General features: G+C 39.4%; 1 protein-coding gene across 11 annotated transcripts in view; it reads right to left on the reverse strand.

Annotated features, from left to right (window-relative positions):
• The window catches only part of cacna1g (calcium voltage-gated channel subunit alpha1 G), a 403744-nt gene that overhangs the window by 121297 nt on the left and 258128 nt on the right, over positions 1-24319 (reverse strand). For all 11 annotated transcript variants that reach the window (XM_062970561.1, XM_062970564.1, XM_062970559.1 and 8 more), the window contains exons 10-13: positions 4113-4264; positions 3016-3201; positions 2681-2795; positions 1312-1467 (exon numbers count right to left, since the gene is read on the reverse strand). In XM_062970561.1, coding sequence (XP_062826631.1) covers positions 1312-1467; positions 2681-2795; positions 3016-3201; positions 4113-4264 — 609 coding nt within the window. The remainder of the gene's footprint in view (positions 1-1311; positions 1468-2680; positions 2796-3015; positions 3202-4112; positions 4265-24319) is intronic.

Raw genomic sequence — 24319 nt, forward strand, 5'->3', positions numbered from 1 at the left:
CCTCCCTACATCCAGATGGTTTGTGGGGTGTCTTTGTAGGCACGCTGCAGTGAACTGGATATCTTCTACACCTGGATTAAAAGTCTAAGTAGAAGCAGCCCTAATCACTCTTTTGCTGTGTTGCTGTAACTCTTAGGCCCGATCTAGACTGACCATTAATGTAGCGCAGAACTAGTTTCAGACTGCGGTGGTCAGACAACAAACTCACAAAAGTGCACAAATGAAACCCTAATATGCATCAGTGCTTTCTAGTTTTTGTACTCACCATCTGGGCCTCAAACTGGTTCCAGTATTTCCTAGGTAATTATCTGCACATTGAAATTACTTTCTCCAATACTGGTTTGAAACTGCACTAAATGGTCAGTATAGATTGGGCCTTTGTTAATTTTATATATCTGAGTTATAACAAATGACTTCAGACATTTGATTCATTTTCCTTCTGTAAGCAATTATGGCTGGAACAGAAGAATGCACTTTAAACAAGGACTTCTGTGTTGATCCCTGTAGAACAAACCACTCAAGTTCTGCTGTCATGGCTTAAACCACTTGATTCACTTTCTTCCTGAGAATCTGGAGCTGGAGCAGGAAAACAAGTCTCCAAAGAGGGTGCTTTTGTTTTATGGCATAGATTTTCATCATCATGATTGCTATCCAAACATACAAAGGGGTATGTTTGTTGCTCTCCATGCCTCTTGGGGTGATCCAGTTCCTTTTACTGCATAATCTGGATTTTTGCACTAAGCAGATTTTTATTTTTTCTTCTAACTAGAACAGATACATTGAGATGGATGCCATTTTTGGAAAACTCTGTTGACAGGTCTTTTATTAGCAATTGATAAATTTTATGTAAAATGCACAGGACACCAAAAACCTAGTCCTAGGATTTTGCTGTTCTTATTGTCGCAATTGTGTGCATTCTATTCAATTCTTTCTGGTTCTTTGAGGTCAAAACAATCTTTTTTTTAAAAAAATTGCATGGAAAATTTTAAATTTCAAAATGTTTTGCATATTGTTCTTGAAGAGTGTGCTATGGGATGGATATATATTGTGTCAGTATTTTGTTCTTAATTGTTATCTAATCCATGTGCACATTTATTTGAATATTATATTAGGCTATTTAGGTGCAATTGATGCCCTTTAAAAATAACTTCCAAGCTTGATTTGTTCTGAAACCTTTGCTATAGAAAGGAAAATGGCATACTCCCATCTCCCCCTTTAAAGCAGTTGTAATCAATCATCATATGGATTACAGGCTCACAATTCTTAATATTGTAAACAAATATAAAACAAGTAAGTTATTCAAGGCTTTACCTCTGTCTGAAAACCTTCCACCAAAATGGCAACCAACAAGTTAAAAAGAACATAATTTCCAAATGTCATGAGGGCAATGAAGTAGAGGGCAGCCCAGGAAGAGGTAGAAGCCATGCCATTATATAGTACTTTATTCCAGTCTTCTTGAGTAAGTATCTAGAATAAAAACAAAAAAAAGATCAAATGATAAGTATCAGTATCAGAGACCATGCCACACAGCACATTCTCCCCCAAAACTGAGCCCTCAGAGATTGTACTCTACATGAGTGATCCAGCTCCTACAGGCACTGAACCTAGCCTGGGGAGATTTATAGCTGGAACTGGGCATGCATTGCCCTTTCCCTGTTTCTCTTTTCCAGGGATGTCTGAACAGCCATAACATTTACTCAAATTAGATCCTGATTACACCAGTCCTTGGGGTCTATTCCTCACTACCAGAATTTCTGAGGGCTTAAATGAGCAATACGCCATGGTTATTTGTTCTTGACTAAGGGTCACAAATAACCAGGACATATTTCTCATGTATTACTAAGAGTAACAAAGCCAAGCTCAGACCAGTGAAATAATCAAAGACATAGTCTGGAAGTTTTGTTTTTAATTCCTTTCCCCCACTGTATTTTGCTTTCTCCTGAAGGATCACCAAGTAACCGCAGCATTCTCTGCAAAAAAAAATATCCTTTTTGAAAGATCAAAGACAAACCCAAGTCTAAAGTAGAGTTATCTAGTTTTTCCATCTAAAATATCTCCATTTTTATTGCATTCATTTTTTTTCTCCCAGCAATACAGAAGCTAACCAATCATTCAAATATACAGTAGACTCTCGCTTATCCAAGACTCGCTTATGCAAGGTTCTGGATTATCCAAGGCATTTTTGTAGTCAATGTTTTCAATATATCATGATATTTTGGTGCTAAATTCATAAATACAGTAATTACAACATAACATTACTGCGTATTGAACTACTTTTTCTGTCAAATTTGTTGTATAGCATGATGTTTTGGTGCTTAATTTGTAAAATCATAACCTAATTTGATGTTTAATAGGCTTTTCCTTAATCCCTCCTTATTATCCAAGATATTCGCTTATCCAAGGTTCTGGCGGCCCGTTTAGTTTGGATAAGTGAGACTACTGTATAACCATATCTCAGTTTACCAACTTCCTAAGAATGTAGGATCTATTTTATTTAAGACAGTTTGACCATCTTTTAAAAATAATAAATGGACATCTTGACTAGTGTAACTAGAACTGCATTCCCTATTTCGAAAGGCCTTAATTGTTCTCTTAATATTCTGTGTTGCATTTTGAATAATCCTATACTTCAGGTAAGTTCATATTTCTTAAGCAGTTGTCCGATATGGAAATACATTACCTGGAAAACAGTAACGATGGCCCAGAGCAAAGAATCAAAGTTTTTCCTGTCTGGTAGAGTGTCTCCATCCCTCTCAGAAGCAAACTTACAGCCAAAGAGATGCATCCCAAGGATACTGAATACAAAAGGAAAATGAGAGAAGAGACATACTAAAGAATTATAACAAGATAGTGTTGGAATTATAACAAGACAGTGTTGCAATATTAAGACAAACTTTTATCATTTCAGCAAAGTTCCTTAAGCACAGAAGCAATGGTTTGCATTAGCTACACACATCATTAATACCATTACGTCTATTAGTACTATGGAAGAAAGATCTTTTATTAAGAACTCACCTAAAGATAAAGATGAAAAGCATCAATAACATGCAAAAGGTGGCCACATTGTCCATTGTTTTCATGAGGACCACTAGCTGGCGCTGGAGAGCGGGCATAAAACGGACCAGCTTCAGGACTCTCATAAGGCGGAAGGTCCGGAGAACAGACAGGCCCCCACCCTGCTGTCCAACTATTTCCCAGACACTAAGAATGGAAAGAATAATGTTACTTCGCTTCTATATACAACATGTACAGCAAAATTGGAGAATGGTTACAGTCCATTTTAGTAATCTGACTTCTTGATTAATATAGATGCAAAACAGGGATACTCAGGAATCTCAGTTTTCTAACTGTATAATGTGAAAGAGCCCAAGGACCTCTGAAATAGCCTGAAAGCACTCATAACGTAAATACTGGACTGAACAGACATGTAAGAAACCTGATCACAGTCACATCCACCGTTGTAGATAGCACAATACTTCCACTTCAACCATAGTAATTATTTCTAATTTTTCCTTTATACAAAAATTAAATTAAATTAAATTAAATGCATGTGCCCTCTTTCACTCTGTTTTGGCAACATAAATTCTCTCTTTTTAAAAAAGGGATGTATAAATGACCACCCTACATGTTAAGGTCAATAAAATTGGGTTGAGGAAGTAAAGGGCAACAGGCTTGGCAGCCACATCCACTTTTTCATGCATGAACGATACAATGAAAGAAGACAGTAGTGCTGGATGATTTTCATGGCACACATCCTTTATTCAAGAGACCAGAATCCTTGGACTCTTCTTGAACAAGGTCATAAAATAGTGCTCTTGTACAGAGCCATGGAAGTCCATGGATAATATCAATTATGATAAAAAGATGGAAAACCATAAAAAGTGGCATCATGTGGAAAAGGCTGTGATTGTCTAGGAGCGCCCCTGAAGTCTGGATTTGATCCCAAGCCTTGATGTACTTTACACCTCTTATGATGATTTGGTAGCAAATGGGTAAGAGAAAGCAAACACCTGCTCATAAACATCTTCTCCTAACTATGTTCCTTCAGTTGCAATTGCCTGGAATCATTTGGGAGAAATTGTATAGATATAAGGAATCTCTATGCCGCTTACCTGATCACTACAATGATGCCATCAAAGATGTTGTATGGATTTTTGATGTAGCCAAAAGGGCCATATACAAGAAGCTTGAGAAGCATTTCCAAGGCAAAGAGACTGGTGAAGACAATATTGCTGATTTCCAGCGCATTAGTGAGTTCTTCAGGCTGGAGAAACAAAAAACAAGAAGAAGCAGAAATGCAAAATTGAATGAAATATTTATTTTGATAAGATTATGAAACTTTTAGTTATACAAATTTCCGTTGGACAGTACATCATGTACTCATATACTCAGTTGGTGAAATGAGTCTAGAGAACTTTCAGCCTGTAGGCTCCAGTGGTTATTTTGCATCTACAAAAACTGATCCTGAGTCCTTGTGAACAACGAATGTGAGTTTCATAAAGTATTATTTAGATCAATTCTCCTCACCTCTGTTCTACTGACAAGTGAGCACTGGTAAATTAGTAATATGAGAATTTAACTTACTTTCCAGCAGTACAGATTTCTGAGGTAATTAGTACACATTAAATATGGTATAGGAAGATAACTACTATAAAGAGGTGATACATGTATCACTTTCTCACATATAAAGCATTATGAGCAAACTCAGGGGACATATTACCCTCATATGTACTCTCTAATTAAGGGTCTTCAAAAAATTAACTGCAATGTGAAATCAATAGTTTGAATAATGAGCAGTGATTTTTACTGCTCTTCTAACTTATGAGGATGAACTTTTAGAACTAGCCTCCAAGTATTTACATTGCACTCCTCACTGAAATTAATTCTGGGGCAATTTATGTAATTAAAATATCAATTTTAAAGCCCACCCAGCGTTAAAAATAAGCCCAAATGTGAAAATACCACAGCAATTCTTCAAGTATTTCTAAAGCCTTTGTATTAAGCTTACTAGCATTTGTATTATAAAAACATTGACAAACATTAAAAAAATATTAAATTATCAAAACTGTCCAGTTGGTGCTTAAGAGAAAACAACACTGGCAGCAGAGGAGGCATTTCATAGATGGGGGCCATGAATTGATAGGCTCTTAAGTGAGTTGTCATAAACTTCACCTAACATAGTACAAGTTGAGTATCCCTTATCTGAAATGCTTGGGACCAGAAGCTTTTTGGATTTTTTTCCCTTTTGAAAATACCTGTATTTTGGAATACCTGTATTTGTATATACATACATAATGATATATCTTAAAATGTGCCCCTAGTATACACATGAAATTCAGTTATGTTACATATACATCTTATATAGCTTGAAAGTAATTTTATGCATAATATTTTAAATAATGTACATGAAACAAAGTTTGTGCATATTGAACCATCAGAAAGGAAAGGCACCATAATCTCAAACACATATGAGGACAAGTTTGGATTTTGGAACATTTTGGTATTCTGGATAAGGGATGCTCAATCTGTATAAATAATATGAAGTGTAAAGACACTGCAGTACTACGATGTTAAAAATTGCAGCAGAATTGCTAGAGAAATATGTCTATGGGAGAACACGAAATTACTTTTCACTGAAGGGATGGCATGAACATTAAGTATATGGAGGTCATACCACTGCTGTGCCAAATGCCCTCTTCTGGAGCATTCCATTCAATTCTCCTTTATTCCTGATTTTCCATCATTTTCAATAGAACTTTGATTGCATACTTGAAAATTGGGCCCCATACCTTTAATTGTTCTGGATTTCATCAGATGTTCTTTACCAAGCAACTAGGGGCCCTTCCAGACAGGCCCCATATCCCAGTATCTAATCCCAGGTTTTCTGCTTTATACTGGATTATATGAGTCTGCACTGCCAGATAATCTGGGATAAACAGAAAACCTGGGATCAGATCCTGGGATATAGGGCCTATCTGAAATGGTCCTCAGTAAAATACAACATGTGCTGAAATTTCCACTTCTACGCCACCATGAAAGGTACTGAAACTCTCTCCAGTTTCACTCTAGCAACCCTACCAGGCCTGAGGGCCCTTCCAAACAGGCCAAAAATCTGTGATGGGTTTCCAGCAATTCCTCAATATACTCTAGATTTAAAAAACACCTCAAAAGATCTGGACCTTACTGCAACGTCCAGGTCTTTTGAGGTATTGAGCCTATGGGATTGACTCTCGGGACTGCCTTCTGAGATCTTGAGGGCCAATCCCCATTGCCACCCTGGTCCTTTGGGCTCTTATAACCCAAGGAGTGGGATGGCACCCCCTTCCTTCCCAGACTCCCATTTCCCTGTTAAACTTACCAGAGGGGCTTGTCAAAAACTTACTCTGAGGGGCCTGAGGATCTAATTAGGCCCCTCTGGTAAGTTAAGAGGGGAAATGGGGGGGGGGGGCTGGGGACTGGCTAGATACCCTCCCAGGCCAACCTCTGATTGACCTGGGAGGGCATCTAGCCACCCCCTCCCCCTGGACAAACCTGTGATTTCAGCCCTCTGTGCAACCTAAATTTTGAAAGGAATCAAGATTATTAATCCCAGTTCCTTTCGTGATTTGGGTCTGTCTGGAAGGGCCTTGAGGCTGGATCTACCCTGCCCCATATTCCAGTATCTGATCCCAGATTATCTGCTCATCCCAGATTATGTGGCAGACTCATATAATCCAGTTCAAAACAGATAATATGGGATATATAATTATGGGATCAGATACTGGGATATAGGGAAGTGTAGATCCAGCCTGACTCAGCATTACATATATCCACTACACTTGGCTGTATTACCCTCCTCTATTATATTAGGCTCCTCTATTTTTCACCCCCTTGAGATGTTGTGGATTTTTACAAACCCTGGGATTGCCTTGAGTATGTTAAGACCTTTTATTGTATGTGGATGACATAATTTTGACTACTAAAGGCCAATTTAGCCTGATATACTCTGCTTTGACTAGTAGCTTTAAGGGATTTCAGACAGGATTCTTTTAAAGTGTCCACTGTTTCTCTGATACCCAATAAAGCCTGAACCCTGTTTTATGAGACTAAGTGAATTCATGATGGGTTATACCAGAATATGCTTTAGTGGGGGGGGGGGGGGAGATTTTCTGGGTGAAATTCCCACTGAAGTCGTTGCATCTTCCTAGTTTAGACAGAAGCATTTGTATCATTTTGTTTGCTTCACACTCTTGTATTATAACTGCGAGAGTCAGAATTTATGGTTTCAATAACCTTGAATTTTAATTACTGGAGGGCTTCAATACAACTTGTGTGTGTAGGTATGTGTACATCTTACTGGATTAAATTTGATTTGGACATCCGTCATAAGACTGAACATTGAATTGGGTCACTACTATTAACCATGTCAGCCCTCTAAGTTATCACGGTGGCTGACAGCTTTAGTGCTAATAAAAACAATAAGGAGCCTTGTGGCACCTTAGAGAACAATACATTTAGGGTTTTTTTTCCAATGTTTACAATTCAGCAAGATTCTGTTGTTTTGGCCCCAACAGATGTCTGTGACTACTGCTTTGGATTGAGAGTAGCTAGTAAATATCAGGACGGTACAGTGAGCAAACTTCTCTGTAGCATGTTCGGTTTATACTTAAATGTCTTGATTGGTTTTAAAGAGTTCCCTACATGTTCACTGTGTCTTGTGCATGTCTTCTTCCAGTGCAATATTTTAGGCATTGAATTTCTGAAGCCAGCCAAACCATTCAGCTATCAACTTGACATTGAAATGCAATGTGAAGTAAATGGTGCTGACACTTGTGAAATCTGCTATCTCAAAGCCCCTATCATGTAAATGGGTGGAAAGGCAGTGCCAAAGCATACCTGAGGCAAAGGCACTATCTATTTTGGCAATGATACCCTTGCCTATTTTGAACTATTTTGGGTTGCTGTGTGGAGAGGATTGGTTTCAGCTGCCACCAAAAATATGGAGATCTCGATGTGTTAGCCAAATCACCGCTCACTGACACTAATATATGGAAGATTCGAACCTGTTACCACTGTTAACACTGCTACCAATATTATATTTCAGGAGCCTCCTCTGTGTTAGGATACTTAGAGAGTCACACGAGATACTTTGTCTGAGGTAAAACAAGAAGTTGTTGTTTATGTGTATTTGGAACAGTAAAGATGCGTAGTGGTTTCAATAACAATAAAGATGCGTAGCGGTTTCAATAACAAGTTAGGCTTTTCTCTTACAAAGGATGGTTTAAAACTGGAAATATGTTCTTTCACACAGAAAATACAAACAGGACAATTTAAATTTTTAAATTCATTTCTCCTTGGATTTTAACACCGGCACTCTAAACTATAGAGTCTCAATATAGTTCTCAGCCCTTCTTCCCTGAAGGCTTTAACTATCTTCCTCGGAGAGGTATCTCTCTAATAACACAGTTCCCAAACTTATCTCTATCTTCACACTTCAAACTCCAACTCCCAACTGAAAAAGAATTCTGAGGCTGCATAGCTCCAACTGTCACTTTGGCTCCGCCCACCTCCAGTTGCTAAGCAACTTCCTCTATTTGCATCTATTTGCATTTGTAGGCAAGATCAATTACACTGTGGATACTGGGTACCAGTCAACCACCTTCAGTTTGATTTATTTGATTTTGTTGCTACTTTCTCTAAGCCGTTGAATTATACTACATTTTACTATTGCATAAATGTTTCCTGTTGGGAAAGACTGTAGATGTGGTCACAATGTAAAGAGTCGGATTAAAGGAACTTCTGGTTCACCTACAATCCCAGAATGCGGTCAAATTCTGCATGCCAATAAACCCAAAAATGCTCCTTCAGCTTTGGCAGTATGGCCAAAGGCTCATGTCTCAGAAAATAAAACATCCCCAGTATGCTAAGGCAGAGTGGTAAAATGACATATCTTCCAATATTTTGGACTACATCTCCCATATTTTCTTATCATTGGCCAGCCAGCCTGAGGCTCTAGGAATTGAAAATCCAAAACAGCTGGAAGTGCCACAGTTTACCCATCTACTGTACTAGGTAAATGGGGCAGAATTAATGAGATGGCAAAAATGTCCTGCCAATATAGAAATCTAGAGCTGCAGCTCCCCAAGTTATTTAAATGCCATTGAAGACTAGAATTTAAGTCACCAAACAGGATTGCAGCCTGGCTCTCGGGAAATGTTTATCTTCCATCAAAGAAAAAGAGCTGAAGCCCTGAAGCAGAACAAGACATAGGATTATAGCTTGATACTTTAAAAGATTTTTTAAAAGTTTCCCTGACTCTGTGATAAATGCCTGGGCTAAGTTTGCACAAATATATAGCAACACAAATATAAGGAGAAATCAAAATATAGATACTGCATTGCCCTCCCATTGCCCAAATGAGGCATGACTATCAGCTATTGGCAATGTGCTAGAGTCTGGCCCTTTTATTCCTCTGGATGTGTGCCTACACAGGGTTACTCCCATTGGGCTTTGGATGAGGTGCCAAGCACTGACTTTGTCAGATAGTATCTTGGCTCCCTTCCTTTGGGATCCCTTATCACATGATGTGCCACTTCAAATACTGCAAGAAGGAGCAGCCAGGTTGAAGACTTTAGAAGAATCTTACAAGCCAGTTGTATCGTGCTGCACTGCTGTCCTATAGACTGCTGGATTCCTTTTCAAAAAGTTCCCAAGCTGTTATCTGCATTGACTCTCTAAATCAAAGAATTTTAAGTGGTTTTAAGGCAGGCATGGGCAAACTTTCTAACTTAGGGGCCGCATGGTGGGCACACCAGGAGAAAGGGGGTTCTCCCCAAGTCCCCTCCCTACCCTTTCCTCCCCTTCCTCTTCTCTTTCGGAGGCAGAAAGTAAAGGAAAGATGGGAAACGTTTGGATCCCAAAGGAGTTGGTCTTGGTCAGGATGAGATGATGGACGGGAGAGAAAAAGTGTACCATTAGACCCCATATTGCCTACTCCTGATATAGAATCCTAGAGCTGGAAAAGACCCCCAAGGGCCATCCAGTCCAACCCCCTGCCATGCAAGAAGCCACAATCAAAGCACTCCTAATATAAGTCTTTGCAGAAAAGCCACCAGAGAAGGAGACTCCGCCACACTCTGAGGCAGCCTATGCCACTCTTCAACAGTTCTTACTCTCAGGAAGTTCTTTCTAATCCTTTCAATCTAATCTCTTTCACTGCCATTTGAACCCATTGCTCTCTTGTGCCCTGGTCTCTAGAGCAGCAGAAAGTCAACCCCCCGCCTCAATGGGACACCCTTTAAATCTTGAAACATGGTTCCCATTTTCCCTCTCTGCCTTCTCTTCTCCAAGCTAAACATTCCCAGGAGGAAAGGAGGAAGGAAAAAAGAGAAGGAAGGAAGGAAGGGTGGGTGAAGGGCAATGGAGGGAGGGAGGGATGCAGGGAAGGGAGGGAGTAAAGAGAGAAGGAACAAAAGACAAAAGAGAGAGAGGGAAGGATGAAAGGGTGAAAGGGAAGGAAAGAGGGAGGGAGAAAGAGGAAGGGGAGGAAAGAAGGGAGGGAGGGAAGGAGGAAGGAAAGAGAAAAGAAAGGATGGATAGGATGGCGTGAAAGAGGCCTGAGAAAAGAGCCCAAGGAGCTGCATCCGGTCCCCTGGGCCTGGGTTTGCCCATACCTGTGTTAAGGGGTACAAAACATTACACTGCCTGGCACACAGGGCATAATAGTTCTCCCTAGAAACAAGCTGGTTTGGTAGAATCATAGAATAGAATCATAGAATCATAGAGTTGGAAGAGATCTCATGGGCCATCCAGTTCAACCCCCTGCAAGAAGCAGGAAAATCTCATTCAAAGCACTCCCGACAGATAGCAATCCAGCCTTTGCTTAAAAGCCTCCAAAGAAGGAGCCTCCACCACACTCTGGGGCAGAGAGTTCCACTGCCGAACTGAATTTTACTCCACCACATCTGAGGACTGCAGGCAACATGAACTCACCTTGTTACAAGGGAAGAGACAGATTAATGGGGCTAGAAAGAATAGCAGGGCAGGGAGGGCTGTTACAATCGTAGCCTCATATATGTCACCTGAGGCAGTGGCTTCATTCTGGCCCTTGTGTATTGTTGCCCTGGCTGTGCACTAGACAGTTTCCCACTAAAACCTACCGTCTTGAATCTAGGAGAGTACCCAAACACAGGCCCAGAAACCTGAGGCCCATTTGTACTGCACGGTTATTACATTTTAACTGCCATGACAACATCGTGTAAAACCCCAGCGTTTGTAGTTTAGGGAGAGGTATTTAGAAGTTTCAGCCAGGCAACTCCAGTGGCTATCAGACTGCAAACTCCAGAATTCCCTAGGTTGTTGCTATGTTAGTCAAAGTGGATCTATATTTCTGCAGTACCAATGGGCCCCCACATGCTTTTCTCCACTGTGGACTCTCTCTCTTTCCCCCTTCTCTTTTTCTCTTCCCATTTTGCTTCCCATAAAAGAGCCACTGTCACCTGCTGATAAGACACTTAGAGTATGCTTTGCGCTTTAGATAGCTACATGGGCATTTGTTAAATGGAAAATTGCTCAGGATGTAATGGATGAATAGCAATCCATGAAACCCCCTTTTTTTTTAGTTTACATGATTTCCCTACATGCTGTGCAGAAATTCTGTGCAGAAATTAATCTAAGATGACTTTTGAGCATTTCCCCTGCTATCTTAATATTATAGCCTCCACTGAGGGCTGAAACACAAGGAGACACAAGGTGGTCCTTATTAGTGCATAGATTTACTTTTTTCTGCACATCTTTAAACCATGCTTGATATTAAACACATTTTTCATCTAAAGTCAATAAGGCTTTCCATTCATCCACTCTGCGTATACAATTATATATATATCTAAACTCCTGTGGTTGGCAAACTGCACTATAAACCAATTTCAAATAGCCTTATTAAAACTTGTGCTTTGAATGGGGGAAAATATCTTATTTACAATCTCAGTGTCACCAAGGGAACTGGCATGTAGTTATTTTCATCCCGGAGGCTATATTATTCCAGAAATGAACACTGAAAGCTCTCAGAGTAGAAATACTTATCTTCTCTTTAATCCAGTATCCTACTAATTTTTTATGCACTTTCTTCTAGAAATGTCTTTCAGTCCACCATTTACCACTTTTCGTATTTCTAAAGGAAAATTATATATCAGAACCCAAGCCCAATTTACAGGCAGTGAAAGAGACCCCCCTCATTTCAATCAGTTTAAAGGTTCTATATTTACATGGATTCTCTCAGTGGTATGGTTTTCCAGTAACCATTATACCTCTGACTGTAAAACTATGTTGTTTCAAAAGAGAAGATAAGTATTTGCTTATTGACATAAAAATAAACATTTCATGAGAACTCAGTGTCTAAACTTCCTACTCATAGCTGTTTTCTTATTCTTAATCAAGTACAGTACAGGGTTAGAAGAAAGGTAACAGATAAACTATTGGAACAATGCTATTAACATATTTTTAACACTGTTTTCAGAATCTCTATGTTGTTCTTATTTTTTTAATTAACCGCAAATAACATGATGTGCTCATCCTTCTGAGCGTACTCTAATAACGATATTTTCAGCCTTGAAACCAATGGCTGAGAATTCAACAGGAGCAAGGGAAGTCAAGCTAAACTAAAGCCACCCAGCCCCGTTCCACATAGCTCAATAAAATCCCACATTATTTTCTTTGAACTGAAATATATGGCAGTGGGACTCAAATAACCCAGTTCAAAACAGATATTGTGGAATTCTCTGCCTTGATCTTCTGGGTTATATGTCTGTGTGGAAGGGCCCCCAGGATGACTCTACACCAGGCCTGCAAAACCTGCAGCCCTCCAGCTGTTTTGGCCACCAACTCCCAGAATTCTTGGCCATTGGACAAGCTGGCTAGAGCTTCTGGGAGTTGTAGGATAGGGTAGGCTGCAGGTTGCACAGGCCTACTCTACACCAAGGATTTGTCCCAGATCCATTATGGTTCATCTTTGTCTCAGTTTGGTTCACCTTCAAGCACTTTTAATACAAATGAGAATCAGGATAAAGTATGCCATCTCTGAGCTCAAGGGAGCATATCTGTTAGGGTTGTGCGCAAAGAGTATCAGATTTGTTTTGCCCACATAAAAGTGGAACTTGCATCAGCCACAAGGAGCCAGCACAACACTACATGATTTATGGTATTGTTTCCTGCTGCACATATACGGATGGATTGTTCGACAATGTAACTCTAACAAAACTTTACTTTCTGTCTCCAGATCTCAAATTGTGGTTCAAGGGGGGCTCTAGGTACAGTATTTTTGAGGCAGTTCTCTGGCTGTGGATGACATCTCTGTCATAAGACAGAATAATTGAACCACAAAAGCCTTATCTGCATTATTTCAAAAAATGTAAAACTAAACTTTTCATAATTTAAAAGTAAAATGAGAGGTTGTTTCTATCCATCAGGGCATGCCTCAAGAATCTAGGGAAATCTCTTTCCCTCAGCAATCATCTATGGTAACTGAAACTTCACAAGTTAACTTCTGACCTCAATAATGTCCCACGTATTCAGCTTCATATTCTCATCTAAATGTTATGAAGCAATGCTGAATGGATGGGGCCACCCTATGCTGCAGTTGTACTTATCTTACATATGTTTGTTTTCATTAATATTGTTAAGAAAAAGTTATTCTCTGTTCACTTGAAATTTATAATAGCACCTGTATGTAAACCTGTCAACAGGGGTTCCTGAGGCAAAACCATCATAGCACCTTATATCACGGTACAATTAGTTCTCCACATTCACTGGGGTAGGAGAACAGGACCCCCACAACATTGAGAAACCACAGATAAAACCCCCATTTTTTCTCTGAGAAAACATCTTTCTAGGAATCTCTATGTCATCAGCATACTTCTATAACAAACTTTCACTGGAGGGCCTAAAATTGCCTAGAGAGGTATTCTCTCTACGAATCTCTAGGTCCTCCAGTGCAACTCTGTGGTCAATATCTGCCAGGGGATCTAGAGATTCCTAGAGAAAACATATTAATCAAATCCACAAAAGTGAAACTTGCAAATGTGGAAGCCAACTGTGGACTCAAACCACTTCTGTGGTAATTCTTCTTTCAGGCCAAGTAAACTATTCTGGATGGCTTCCATGAGAAGATGCCTAACATGCATTTGAATGCAATCAACTAATAAACTACATAGACAGTAGTGTTCATTCATTTCCTTACATTTAAAATTTAAAATATATTTGTATTATCTGGGAGACAGCATTAAAAATTGAAGAAAGTCATCTTTTTCAGGAAACAAAAACTGGCATCATATCTGTCTATTCTTCTTGAAGAATCATGAGGCACCTCTATTTCTTTCTTAAGATTTTGTGTTCTAATAGTTGTCTTTCCCCCTTCTCCTTATGTCTTCCTTGAGGTTCTTTTTCATGCCACATTCATAAATTAGCTCATATTTAACCTCTTTGTGTTCCCCAGTGAAATAAATATTGTTTGGCATGCCTAAATTGTAGAACAAATTTTTGCAATGTTGTTATTACTTCTGCGAAACAGCAGAACATAAAAATATAAAGGAATGAATAAACTAATGTCATTAGATACTAGGAGCATGCGATCAACAAAAAACGTTTCAATACTCATTACTAAATGGGGGGGGATCATTTATAAAGTGTTTCTAAAATATTGTAAGGGGTTCGTATCGTAACTCTTATGATGTAACCAAATTTTCATTACTTTTTCATTATGTAATTGAGCAAGTAGGGAAGCTTCTGTGGCTCCTTTCTCCCTCATTTTAGAGCTATAGAAATGAAACTTGCTACAATTGTAGAAAACATTTATCACTGTTACTCCCTTCCCAAATTGCAGAACATTTCATTCATCCACTGATTTAAAAAGTTTTTACAAACATTAAAAAAGCTATAAGAGCTATCTTCTTGAATTTCTCTGCAATGACACAGTATAACAAGGGTATCATATCCCCAAGTTTCAGAAAGATTCGCACATCTACTGATTTTTGGGGAATTTTAATTTTTTTGTCAATTTTCTTTTTAAAAAGCCATAACAGCTATCCCCTTGAATTTGTCTATAATGTATCTTAGCTGTTATGGCTGGCTGGAGTGGAGTGAGGTGGGGTGGAGCTGTTGTCCCAGTCACTCCAGCAGATAGTATCAGAAGCAATAACTTAGAAGACATTTTTTTCTTTAAACTGCTGTACTTTAATTGAACCAGGTTTTCCAAACACATAATGGTTTTGGAAAAGTAAAGCTTTGGGACTATTGTCCTAGTCACTCCAGCACAGATAGTATCAGATGCAATAACTGAGAAGAGTTTCCTGTCCACGTCATGGTTTTGGAAAAATAAAAACCAAAGACTTCTGCTCCCAGCAGTCACTCTTTAGCAGAATCAATAATAAATTGAATTATAGAAGCAAAATAAAATTAATATAAAGGACTCTCAGCAGTCTTGATTCTTCCTAATAGCTGTCAGTCACTCAGTCCTCCTAGCCTCTTTCAATTTAGCCTAACCTACTGTATACCTAGCCTTAGCCTAACCTGCTGTTTTGCTTGCTCACTTGCTCTCCTCTCCCAGCTCACAACAGAGGGAGCCTCGTGGTGCTCCGTAATTTAAAGGGGCTCCACCTCCTCCCCCCATTCTTGATAGGCTGAAAGGCATAGTCAGAAAAAATGGGGGGGGGGGGGCTTTTTAAAAAAGCGAATCATGAAGAGTAGTCCCATAACGCAAAATCATTTAGAAATCAGGCCCCATTGATAAACTTCAGTGGACACTCAATACAGTTAAACTTCAATGGACACTCATGGGTATTTGGTTATTCAGTTAAAATTCATGAGTAAACCAGGTTTATTTTAAACCTGAATTTTTTTGGGGGGAGGGGGGTTGAACCCCATGGCTACAGCCCTGCATACCAAGTTTGGCTTTGCCTCCTGGTACAGTGTACTTACTCTGGAAATTAAAACTGTGTCATGGAGAGAATAACAACACTTGCTCAACTTACAAAAAAATTCCTGTGTGCGAGTTTCAATTCTTAAGTTTTGGTATGGGCGCCGCCTGTGTTTCTTTATATCGTGTCATATGTACGAATCTTACAAAATAGATCAGACATATGATGCTGATACAATTTTTTGCACAGCCCTATTATATACTCATGCTCCAGGCTGTTCATTTTTACCCCACCATGTCATCATAGAGTCACCATTACATTATTTTCATGTTTCCCAGATCTTGCAAATATGGAGTTCAGTCAGTAGAAATCACAGGCAGTTCCTCCTATTGCTGCCTGAAGTGCCAGAGAGTGCTGCTAATGATTAAACCTCATCAGTCTCAGAAGAGCTTCATTTTTTAGATGATACTCTAAAACCATCTGAAACAAGAGCATTGTAGGGTTCATAGAATTTGCAATTGATGCTAATGTTAAATGTGGGATGATTTAGCTTTGAAGGAACTGAAATAAATTTCACTGAGAGTTGCTGACAGCAGGTTCAAAACTATGATCAGCTTCTGGCAGGAAAGTCATTTTGCTGCAGAGATTTTGAAATACACCAAAGCCTCACATTGCACAGTTTGACCCTGTTCATTAGGTCATTGTACCCTCAAGCACATTCAACACTTTGGATGAAGCAACTGTAGAAGCTGCAAGCTCTATATAGTATTTATTCAATGGCCAAGGTTTTCTCCTTTACTTCACTCACAGAAATAAATGGCCCTTTAACTTTGCTCCTGTACAGTTCTCTCTGGACACTAAAATAAAGGATTGGAGGAGGAAAAACACCTGGCAGGTGCAAAGTTAGCTGAAGGGAAGTGTTTTATAGGCCTTGGACATATGGATAAATATATTTTTTCCTTTCCCCAACTCCATTTCAAACCATAGCAAAAGTGGCACAATTTCTCCAGTTGCCGAGCCCATGTTTATGCGGTATATACATTTAGGAGGAAAAAGTGCAAGTCAGTAATAATCTTATGCAAATATTGGCAAGATTTTATCACTCCATGCAAATACTGGTGAGACTTTATCATTCTAGCCTGTTGTCTTGCAGCAATTGCATTGCTGAAGCAGATAGAAACATACCCACGTGGAAAGAAGTGCGTTAAAGCACTGAGCTGGAGACCGAAAGGCCCCAGGTTCAAACCCTGGGAGCGGCGTGAGCAGCTGCTGTTAGCTCCAGCTCCTGCCAACCTAGCAGTTCGAAAACATGCCAATTTGAGTAGATCAATAGGTACCGCTCCGGCGGGAAGGTAACGGCGCTCCATGCAGTCATGTGCTCCACATGACCTTGGAGGTGTCTACGGACAACGCCAGCTCTTTGGCTTAGAAATGGAGATGAGCACCAACCCCCAGACATGACTGCACTTAACGTCAGGGGAAATCTTTACCTTTACCTATACTTCTCTGCAATTGTTCTACACTATGTCTTTGAGTCAGAGTCCTGCAATCACGCTTCTTCACTGCTTTGCTAACAGTCGTTTCCTGCCTGTATCTGTCTTATCCAGTACATTCTCAATTTTCAAAGTTTACTTTTGCTGCAATTGTGCAATTATGACCAAATCATGAAATAAAAAATATATAATATAAAAGAAATATAAAAGAAAAAAATTGAGAAGGAGAAGCACTCACACCACATGCCTGGGGGAATATTGTGACTGAGCAGAAAGAGCACACCAGACACAGTCTTGGAATAGCAGCAATACTAGGAGTCAATGAAAAGAGGTACTCCACTAACTATTGAAATGCAAAGCTGCAATAAGAGAGACATGATGTAGTCTGATAAGTACAAGCCAAACACACTATTACCCAGCTGTATTGAAGTTTACCAGCCTTGTGTGATAAAGTCCCAAATTAGATCTGGAGTCTTTTCATACTATACTAGTAGTGATATGATTCCATTATGTCATGGGTACATGTTATGGTATCTTGAGTTTTGTGTTTTAGCCAAAGGGCTAGCCCTCTCTACAAATCCCAGAATTCCAGAAGATGGCACCATGTAATGGAAATATAGCACTTTAAATTTATATGGTGACGGGGACACTGATCTTTACCACTGAAATGTTCTACCCTTTTGCCTGAATTTCTTCAATTAAACATATGGCAATTAGTATAACAATAGTTCAGAATGTGAAAGCCTAGTAGTACATTCAGGGCATGCTTATTGTTGTAGCAACATAGGTTCAGATTACAGTCTGTTACTTAAGCCAGTACTACATAGTTATCATTGTGCTTTTCCCATTCATAAATGCATCTCCTTAATTGTGCTGCAAGTATCTGTCTTTTGAATCAACTGAAATAAACATAGTTCATTTCCCCTGAAATAATGAATCTGCAGATTGTTACTTGTCTACTCCCCACACCAGTAGCTACATGCTGAAAGATGTGCTCCAAAGGCTCTCTGAGCCTTTGAGGTTTCTTTAATTTCAGAAACACTTCTTGACACTGATCAAGTGGCTAAGCCAATGATCTATATACACAAGGTATATGTATCTATATATATATTTATTATCCACTAAAATAGTTATTCTCAACCTGTGGGTCCCCAGGTGTTTTGGCCTACAACTCCCAGAAATCCCAGCCAGTTTACCAGCTGCTAGGATTTCTGGGAGTTGAAGGCCAAAACATCTAGAGACCCACAGGCTGAGAACCACTGCACTAAAAAGTGTGATGTGTAAGATTCAGAGCAGAACTGGAATTAAGTATTTGAATGCCCTATTTTGGCTAATCAGTGGTCATTATATTTATATTGAATGCGGCTATAGATTTCTAATTATGCCTTATACAACAACAATGGATCTTTTGACTAACCTGGACACCATAATATCTTTTTAATAAAGGTTTTTCTGGAGGTGCAATAGTGTTAATGCTTCTTCAAGCCATATGTTTTGGAAGTACCGTGTAGTTGCCTTATTTCTGGCATTACATGAATAAATTTAGTAATTAAATAATTTAGTATTCTAACATTCTTTGTTATTCATTGACACCTACAAGCAGTCCCCCAAGTTACAAACAAGATAGGTTCTGTGGGTTTGTTCTTAAGTTGAATTTGTTTGTAAGTTGGAACTGGTACATTTAAAGCATAACTCCTTATGAAAGCTTTTGATAGCATAGAGAAAGTTTAACACCCCTGTGGTGTTTGTGCCTTTGTTCAGAAGATTTGACTTTCATTTTCACTGTGATAATTGGATTTGGAAAAATGTTGCTTGTTGTGGAAACAAGAATGGAAAAAGCTTCAGTGGAGACACCTTTTCCTCATGATAACTCTTTCAGGAGTTAATTTCCCTTCCGAGTGGTTGATTTCTCTCACTTCTGCCTTGAGTCACTTCGGGGAGAGAAGGCGGGTTAGAAATAAAGTTGTTGTTGTTGTTGTTGTTATGTTATTATTATTTCCTGTTGTCTAACCCCAATTCTTAACTATGAGTCATTTGTAAGTTGGATGTTTGTAACTTGGGGACTGCCTGTATATGCTTTTAAATTATTTATCCATGCCTTGGAACATAACACATGGTCAGTGAAAAACGACTTTGATTGCAAAAAGACTGATATTTCACTATGGCAAAGATAGTACATCCCCTCTTGTGATCCAATGGATAGAAAATTTAACAGCTCTTACATTTGTTAGAGTGATGCATTGATGTAAGTTACAAATGGAATGGCATTCAGGTATTTATTGAAATATATAAGTAATGACCACACTTTAAAAAATATCTTTATTTACATGGCAAAAAGCCAGTATGGTGTAGTGATCTGAATGTTAAGATTATGATTCCAGAGTGCATGGAAATTCACTGGATGGTCATGGGCAACTACAGTCTTTCAGCTTCAGAGAAAGGCAAAGGCAAACCCTCTCTGAACAAATCTTGCCAAGAAAACTCTGTGATAGGTTCACCTGATGTTGGAAATGATTAAAACCCACATAATAACAATAACATGTAACCGAGGGCCTTTAAATAGAATTTGCCTTTGCAAAATTGATTTTAAAAACCACAAACCCCCAAAGATGTGGACATTTCTAGAAAAGTGCCTAGATTTGAGGCGTAATCTTAAGGATAACAATGATTAAGGAGAGATGTACAGGTCCAATGCTGAAAACCTTATTTTTTACAAGAAAAAATGGCCATGGCTATGGCTATGGAATTCTACTAACTGTTGTCTAAAAATGTAACTTTCTCAAGCTCTGGAACTAAAGGTTATGTGAGAATTCTTTCCAATGAGTATGTTTATTTTAACCACTTTATTTTAAAAAACCATTATTTTAAAAACAGAGAGATAAGCAGAAACAATGGTCACGGGATGATACAGCGAATAGTGTGTGTCTCATCCCTATTTGCCAGGTTCGAATCCCACCTGGGGAGAGCATGGATGAGCTCCCTCTATCAGCTCCAGCTCCATGCGGGGATATGAGAGAAGCCTCCCACAAGGATGGTAAAACATCAAAATATCCAGGCGTCCCCTGGGCAATGTCCTTGCAGACAGCCAATTCTCTCACTCCAGAAGCAACTCCGGTTGATCCTGACACGAAAAAAAGTAGGAAACAGGCCCATAGCCAGAAAAAATAGGATGGGTGTTTGAAACATGTTTTATTTATTTAGCGAATCATGAAGAGTAGGTCCATAAGACAAAATAATTTAAATTCTATGATGCATTCTATATTTTTATATAGATTTAATTAAATAATATTTCTATTTTAGCTACAGTTTCAAGTTTTTTTAAAAAACTTGGAAATTACTCTTAATTGGTAATTTGATGTTTATAGAAGAATACCACAACACCTGTTGAAAACACTTGAAAACTGTGTCAATACATTTTCACAGAAATCAGGATCCATTAATAAACTTTGGAAAAGGAGTCATGCAAAGCTGCTAGGTTGTAACACTTTCCATCATACAAATTGTTTCGCTACTAATGCACCGCCTTTATCCATAACTTCTCCTCCAAACACCACCTTGTACATGAGCTCCAACTTCTCCTCCAAACACCACCTTGTCTCAGAGCTATCATGAGATCTAATGACATTTTAACATGAAAAAGTAGCTTCATGAAGTTCTGACTGGATCAGAACTATGTGGAAGGAAGATTTAATTTCCCATTCTACCCCAATCCATGATGATTCCCCTTTCATATACACAACAAGCAAGTGTTAGCTGCAGTAACAATGCTATTGCAATGTGAACTGGGAAGGGTACATTTTTCTAAATACATTTTCCCCCTCCCCTTCATCATACAAACATATCCTGCAAGCAGGGCCGTAGCCAGAAAAAAAATTCGGGAGGGGTTTTGAAAATTTTGGGGGGGGGGGTTAACCCCTAGCATACACCCCTCCCCGCTACAAACCTGTCAATATCTGCTTGAAATAGTGCCTGGAGGGACTCTTAATGTTTTGTGTCTCATAGACTTAGCATGGGGATTTGGTTAACCAGTTAAAATTCATGAGTAAGCCAGGTTTTTTTTATAACCTGAAAAATTTCGGGGGGGGGGGGGGGTTGAACCCCTAACCCCCCCCCCCCTCGCTACAGGCCTGCCTGCAAGGTTCCAGCAGGTTCAAAACAGCAGTAAAATTTGCCAATAAACTCTTGTGAAAGAGTCACTATAGGTCAGAAACAATTGGAAGGCACACAATAACAAACAACAAAAGCAGTCTTCACATTTTCTTCATTAATTTTTGCTGAGCATTATAGTCATCCTTCCATATTTATGGCATTGACATTTGCAAATTTGATTATTAACGGGTTTGATTAATAATATTTCCCCTAGGAATTTCTAGTAGACTCTATGGTCAACTTTCCCCAAGCATCCCTGAGGACCATATTATTTATACAAACACCTCTGTAGGAATATATTAGCCCTCCAATGGGATTCTAGGGTCTATTTCCAGTGGAAGTGGACCATAGTTATACTGAAAGACCTAGGGCAGATCTATAAAAACTCATAACCTGGGGCTGATGCCAGAGTGGCTCCAGACATGGATCCCACAGGGAATCCTCTAGCTGCTGCGTAGGCAGCAGAAGGTACCCACTGCCCTCTATGTTGCAGTGGTCTCCAACTGTGACACAGGTCCTACCTGTTCATCATAATATGCAGTGGCATCAGCCATAGTGATGGAGCACCAATGAGGGGAAAGGAAAAGAGGAGGAGAGGTAACCCCTTCCTCTTCTGCTTTTCCAGCACATTCCATCCCAGCTAAAATCACAATAGTTGACAGTGAACAGGAGATGTTCTCTCAGGTTTTAAAATTAAAAATAAAATAAAAATTATGTTCTTTTTTGGGGGGGGGGTAGATCCTGTCCCTGTAACCCAGAGAATGTGGAGGGATGATAGAATTGTCAACTCTACAAAATAGAAAAATACCTTTCTATAATGTAGAAAACCATAAAGTGTTCATATGAAGCGCTTCCCTGGCAACCACAAGTCACCAATCACGAGTCTCCAAAACTTCAAAAGCTGTAAATCAATACAATTCATGTTGCAAGCTACAGATAAAGCATTAAAATAATGGAAATTTATATAAAATCTTAGAAAGGCATGGCAAGATGTATCACTATGAGGCAAACGCATTTACCCTCTAGCCCATCAGTTAATGCCATGCAGATTGCCTGCCAAGCAATGGGCCATGAACAAAGGACACAAATATCCTCCAGAAAGAAGTTCACATGACAGGCAGCTTGAGAAGATTCATACAACAAGGCAATGACAGATTGTGAAAAAACGCAATTCCTACCTGGATTTAGGGGGAAAAACTCCTTGATCTGAAAACATGGTGAAAACCTCTATCTTGGCTGCAAGTGAAACCCATTCACCAAGTTATTCTCAAAGGAAATTTATTCATTTTTATTGTATGTGTGGCATCCAGCAGCTTTTTCAAATATAGTAGTCCCCTCCAGATGCATTGAATTACTAGTTCCCACCCTACCCAACCAATATGGTCTTTGGATCGGGGAAGATTGACCTAAAGAAACAAACTAAGGAAGACAAATTTAGTTTTGTCAAAATCAGAAAGAACATGAAATCTGTGGTGCGGAGACAGCAGATAAATAAATAAAAGATTAGTCAGACCCAGCCGTGTACAGAAATATAACACATTTCTGACACAAGTTACTAGCTACTGAGGGAGATGAACCAAGGACGTGGGGATCCAGGACTAGATTGCACCAAATAACCGATAAAGGGGAAGACTGTCATCTGTTTGAAGGCCTATTAGAGGTCTTTTCCAAGTCCATTTTGAAGGTAAAGAATACGTAAAGAAAAAAGGGAGAGCAGCGGTCTTGAGATAATCCATTAACCGTTTTCAGTGTCAGAACATCAGACTAAGCAGACAGGCATACTTATCACCTAGGACCTCATCACATTGAGGTCCTTGATGTGGGGGACAATGAGTGGACCTGTAGGGCGGCAGGGCAAATTGTGGGGCAGTGGGGCTAATCTAGCACCTGGCGCCCCGCATCGCCCATCTGCCCATCACACCTCGGAAAGTGTACCTTTCTGATGTGCTCCTGCATTGTCCCCATGATTCTCAATCTGAACACAGGTTGTCTCCTGTGTTCAGATTTCCCCCCTCCTACCACACTTCACTGACACAGCCAGCATGGAGCCTCTCTGAAAGTAGGTGTGTGTCATGTGATGAGATCCGGTGGGCTCTCTGCCAGCTGTGTTGGTGAAGTGCGGTAGAACAGGGAATTTCTATAATGTGATGATGTCCCTAGTCACTGTCTTTTTCAATACAGAGTGATGTGTTGTTTGTTTCAAGATGCTTCTGACTTATGGCAGCTCTAAAGCAAACCAAGTTACACTATCATAAAACTTTCTTGACAAGATTTCTTTAGAGGAGGTTCATCATTGCCTTCCTCTGAGGTTGAAAGGGTATGACTTAACCAAAGTCACCTAGTGAGTTTCTTTGGCTAAAGTGAGGGTTTGAACCCTGTTCTTCCAGAATCCTCATATAACATTCAAACCATTACATTGTGCTGCCGCCCCTTCATGTTCTGTCTGTCTAGACAGCTCAGGTCCAGTCTATTTGGGTGACCGGATCTCTTTGTACAAACTTGCCCGGGCACCAAGATCTTCAGGAGAGACTCTTCTCTCAGTCCCACCTCCATCTCAAGCTTGGTTGGTGGGGAGACAACAACAACAACAACAACAACAACAACAACAACAACAACAACAATACAGTAGAGTCTCACTTATCCAAGCTAAACGGGCCGGCAGAACCTTGGATAAGCGAGTATCTTGGATAATAAGGAGGGATTAAGGAAAAGCCTATTAAACATCAAATTAGGTTATGCTTTTACAAATGCAGCACCAAAACATCATGTTATACAACAAATTTGACAGAA

This window comes from Anolis carolinensis, chromosome 2 (genome assembly GCF_035594765.1).
Source record: "Anolis carolinensis isolate JA03-04 chromosome 2, rAnoCar3.1.pri, whole genome shotgun sequence".
Taxonomy (NCBI): Eukaryota; Metazoa; Chordata; class Lepidosauria; order Squamata; family Dactyloidae; genus Anolis; species Anolis carolinensis.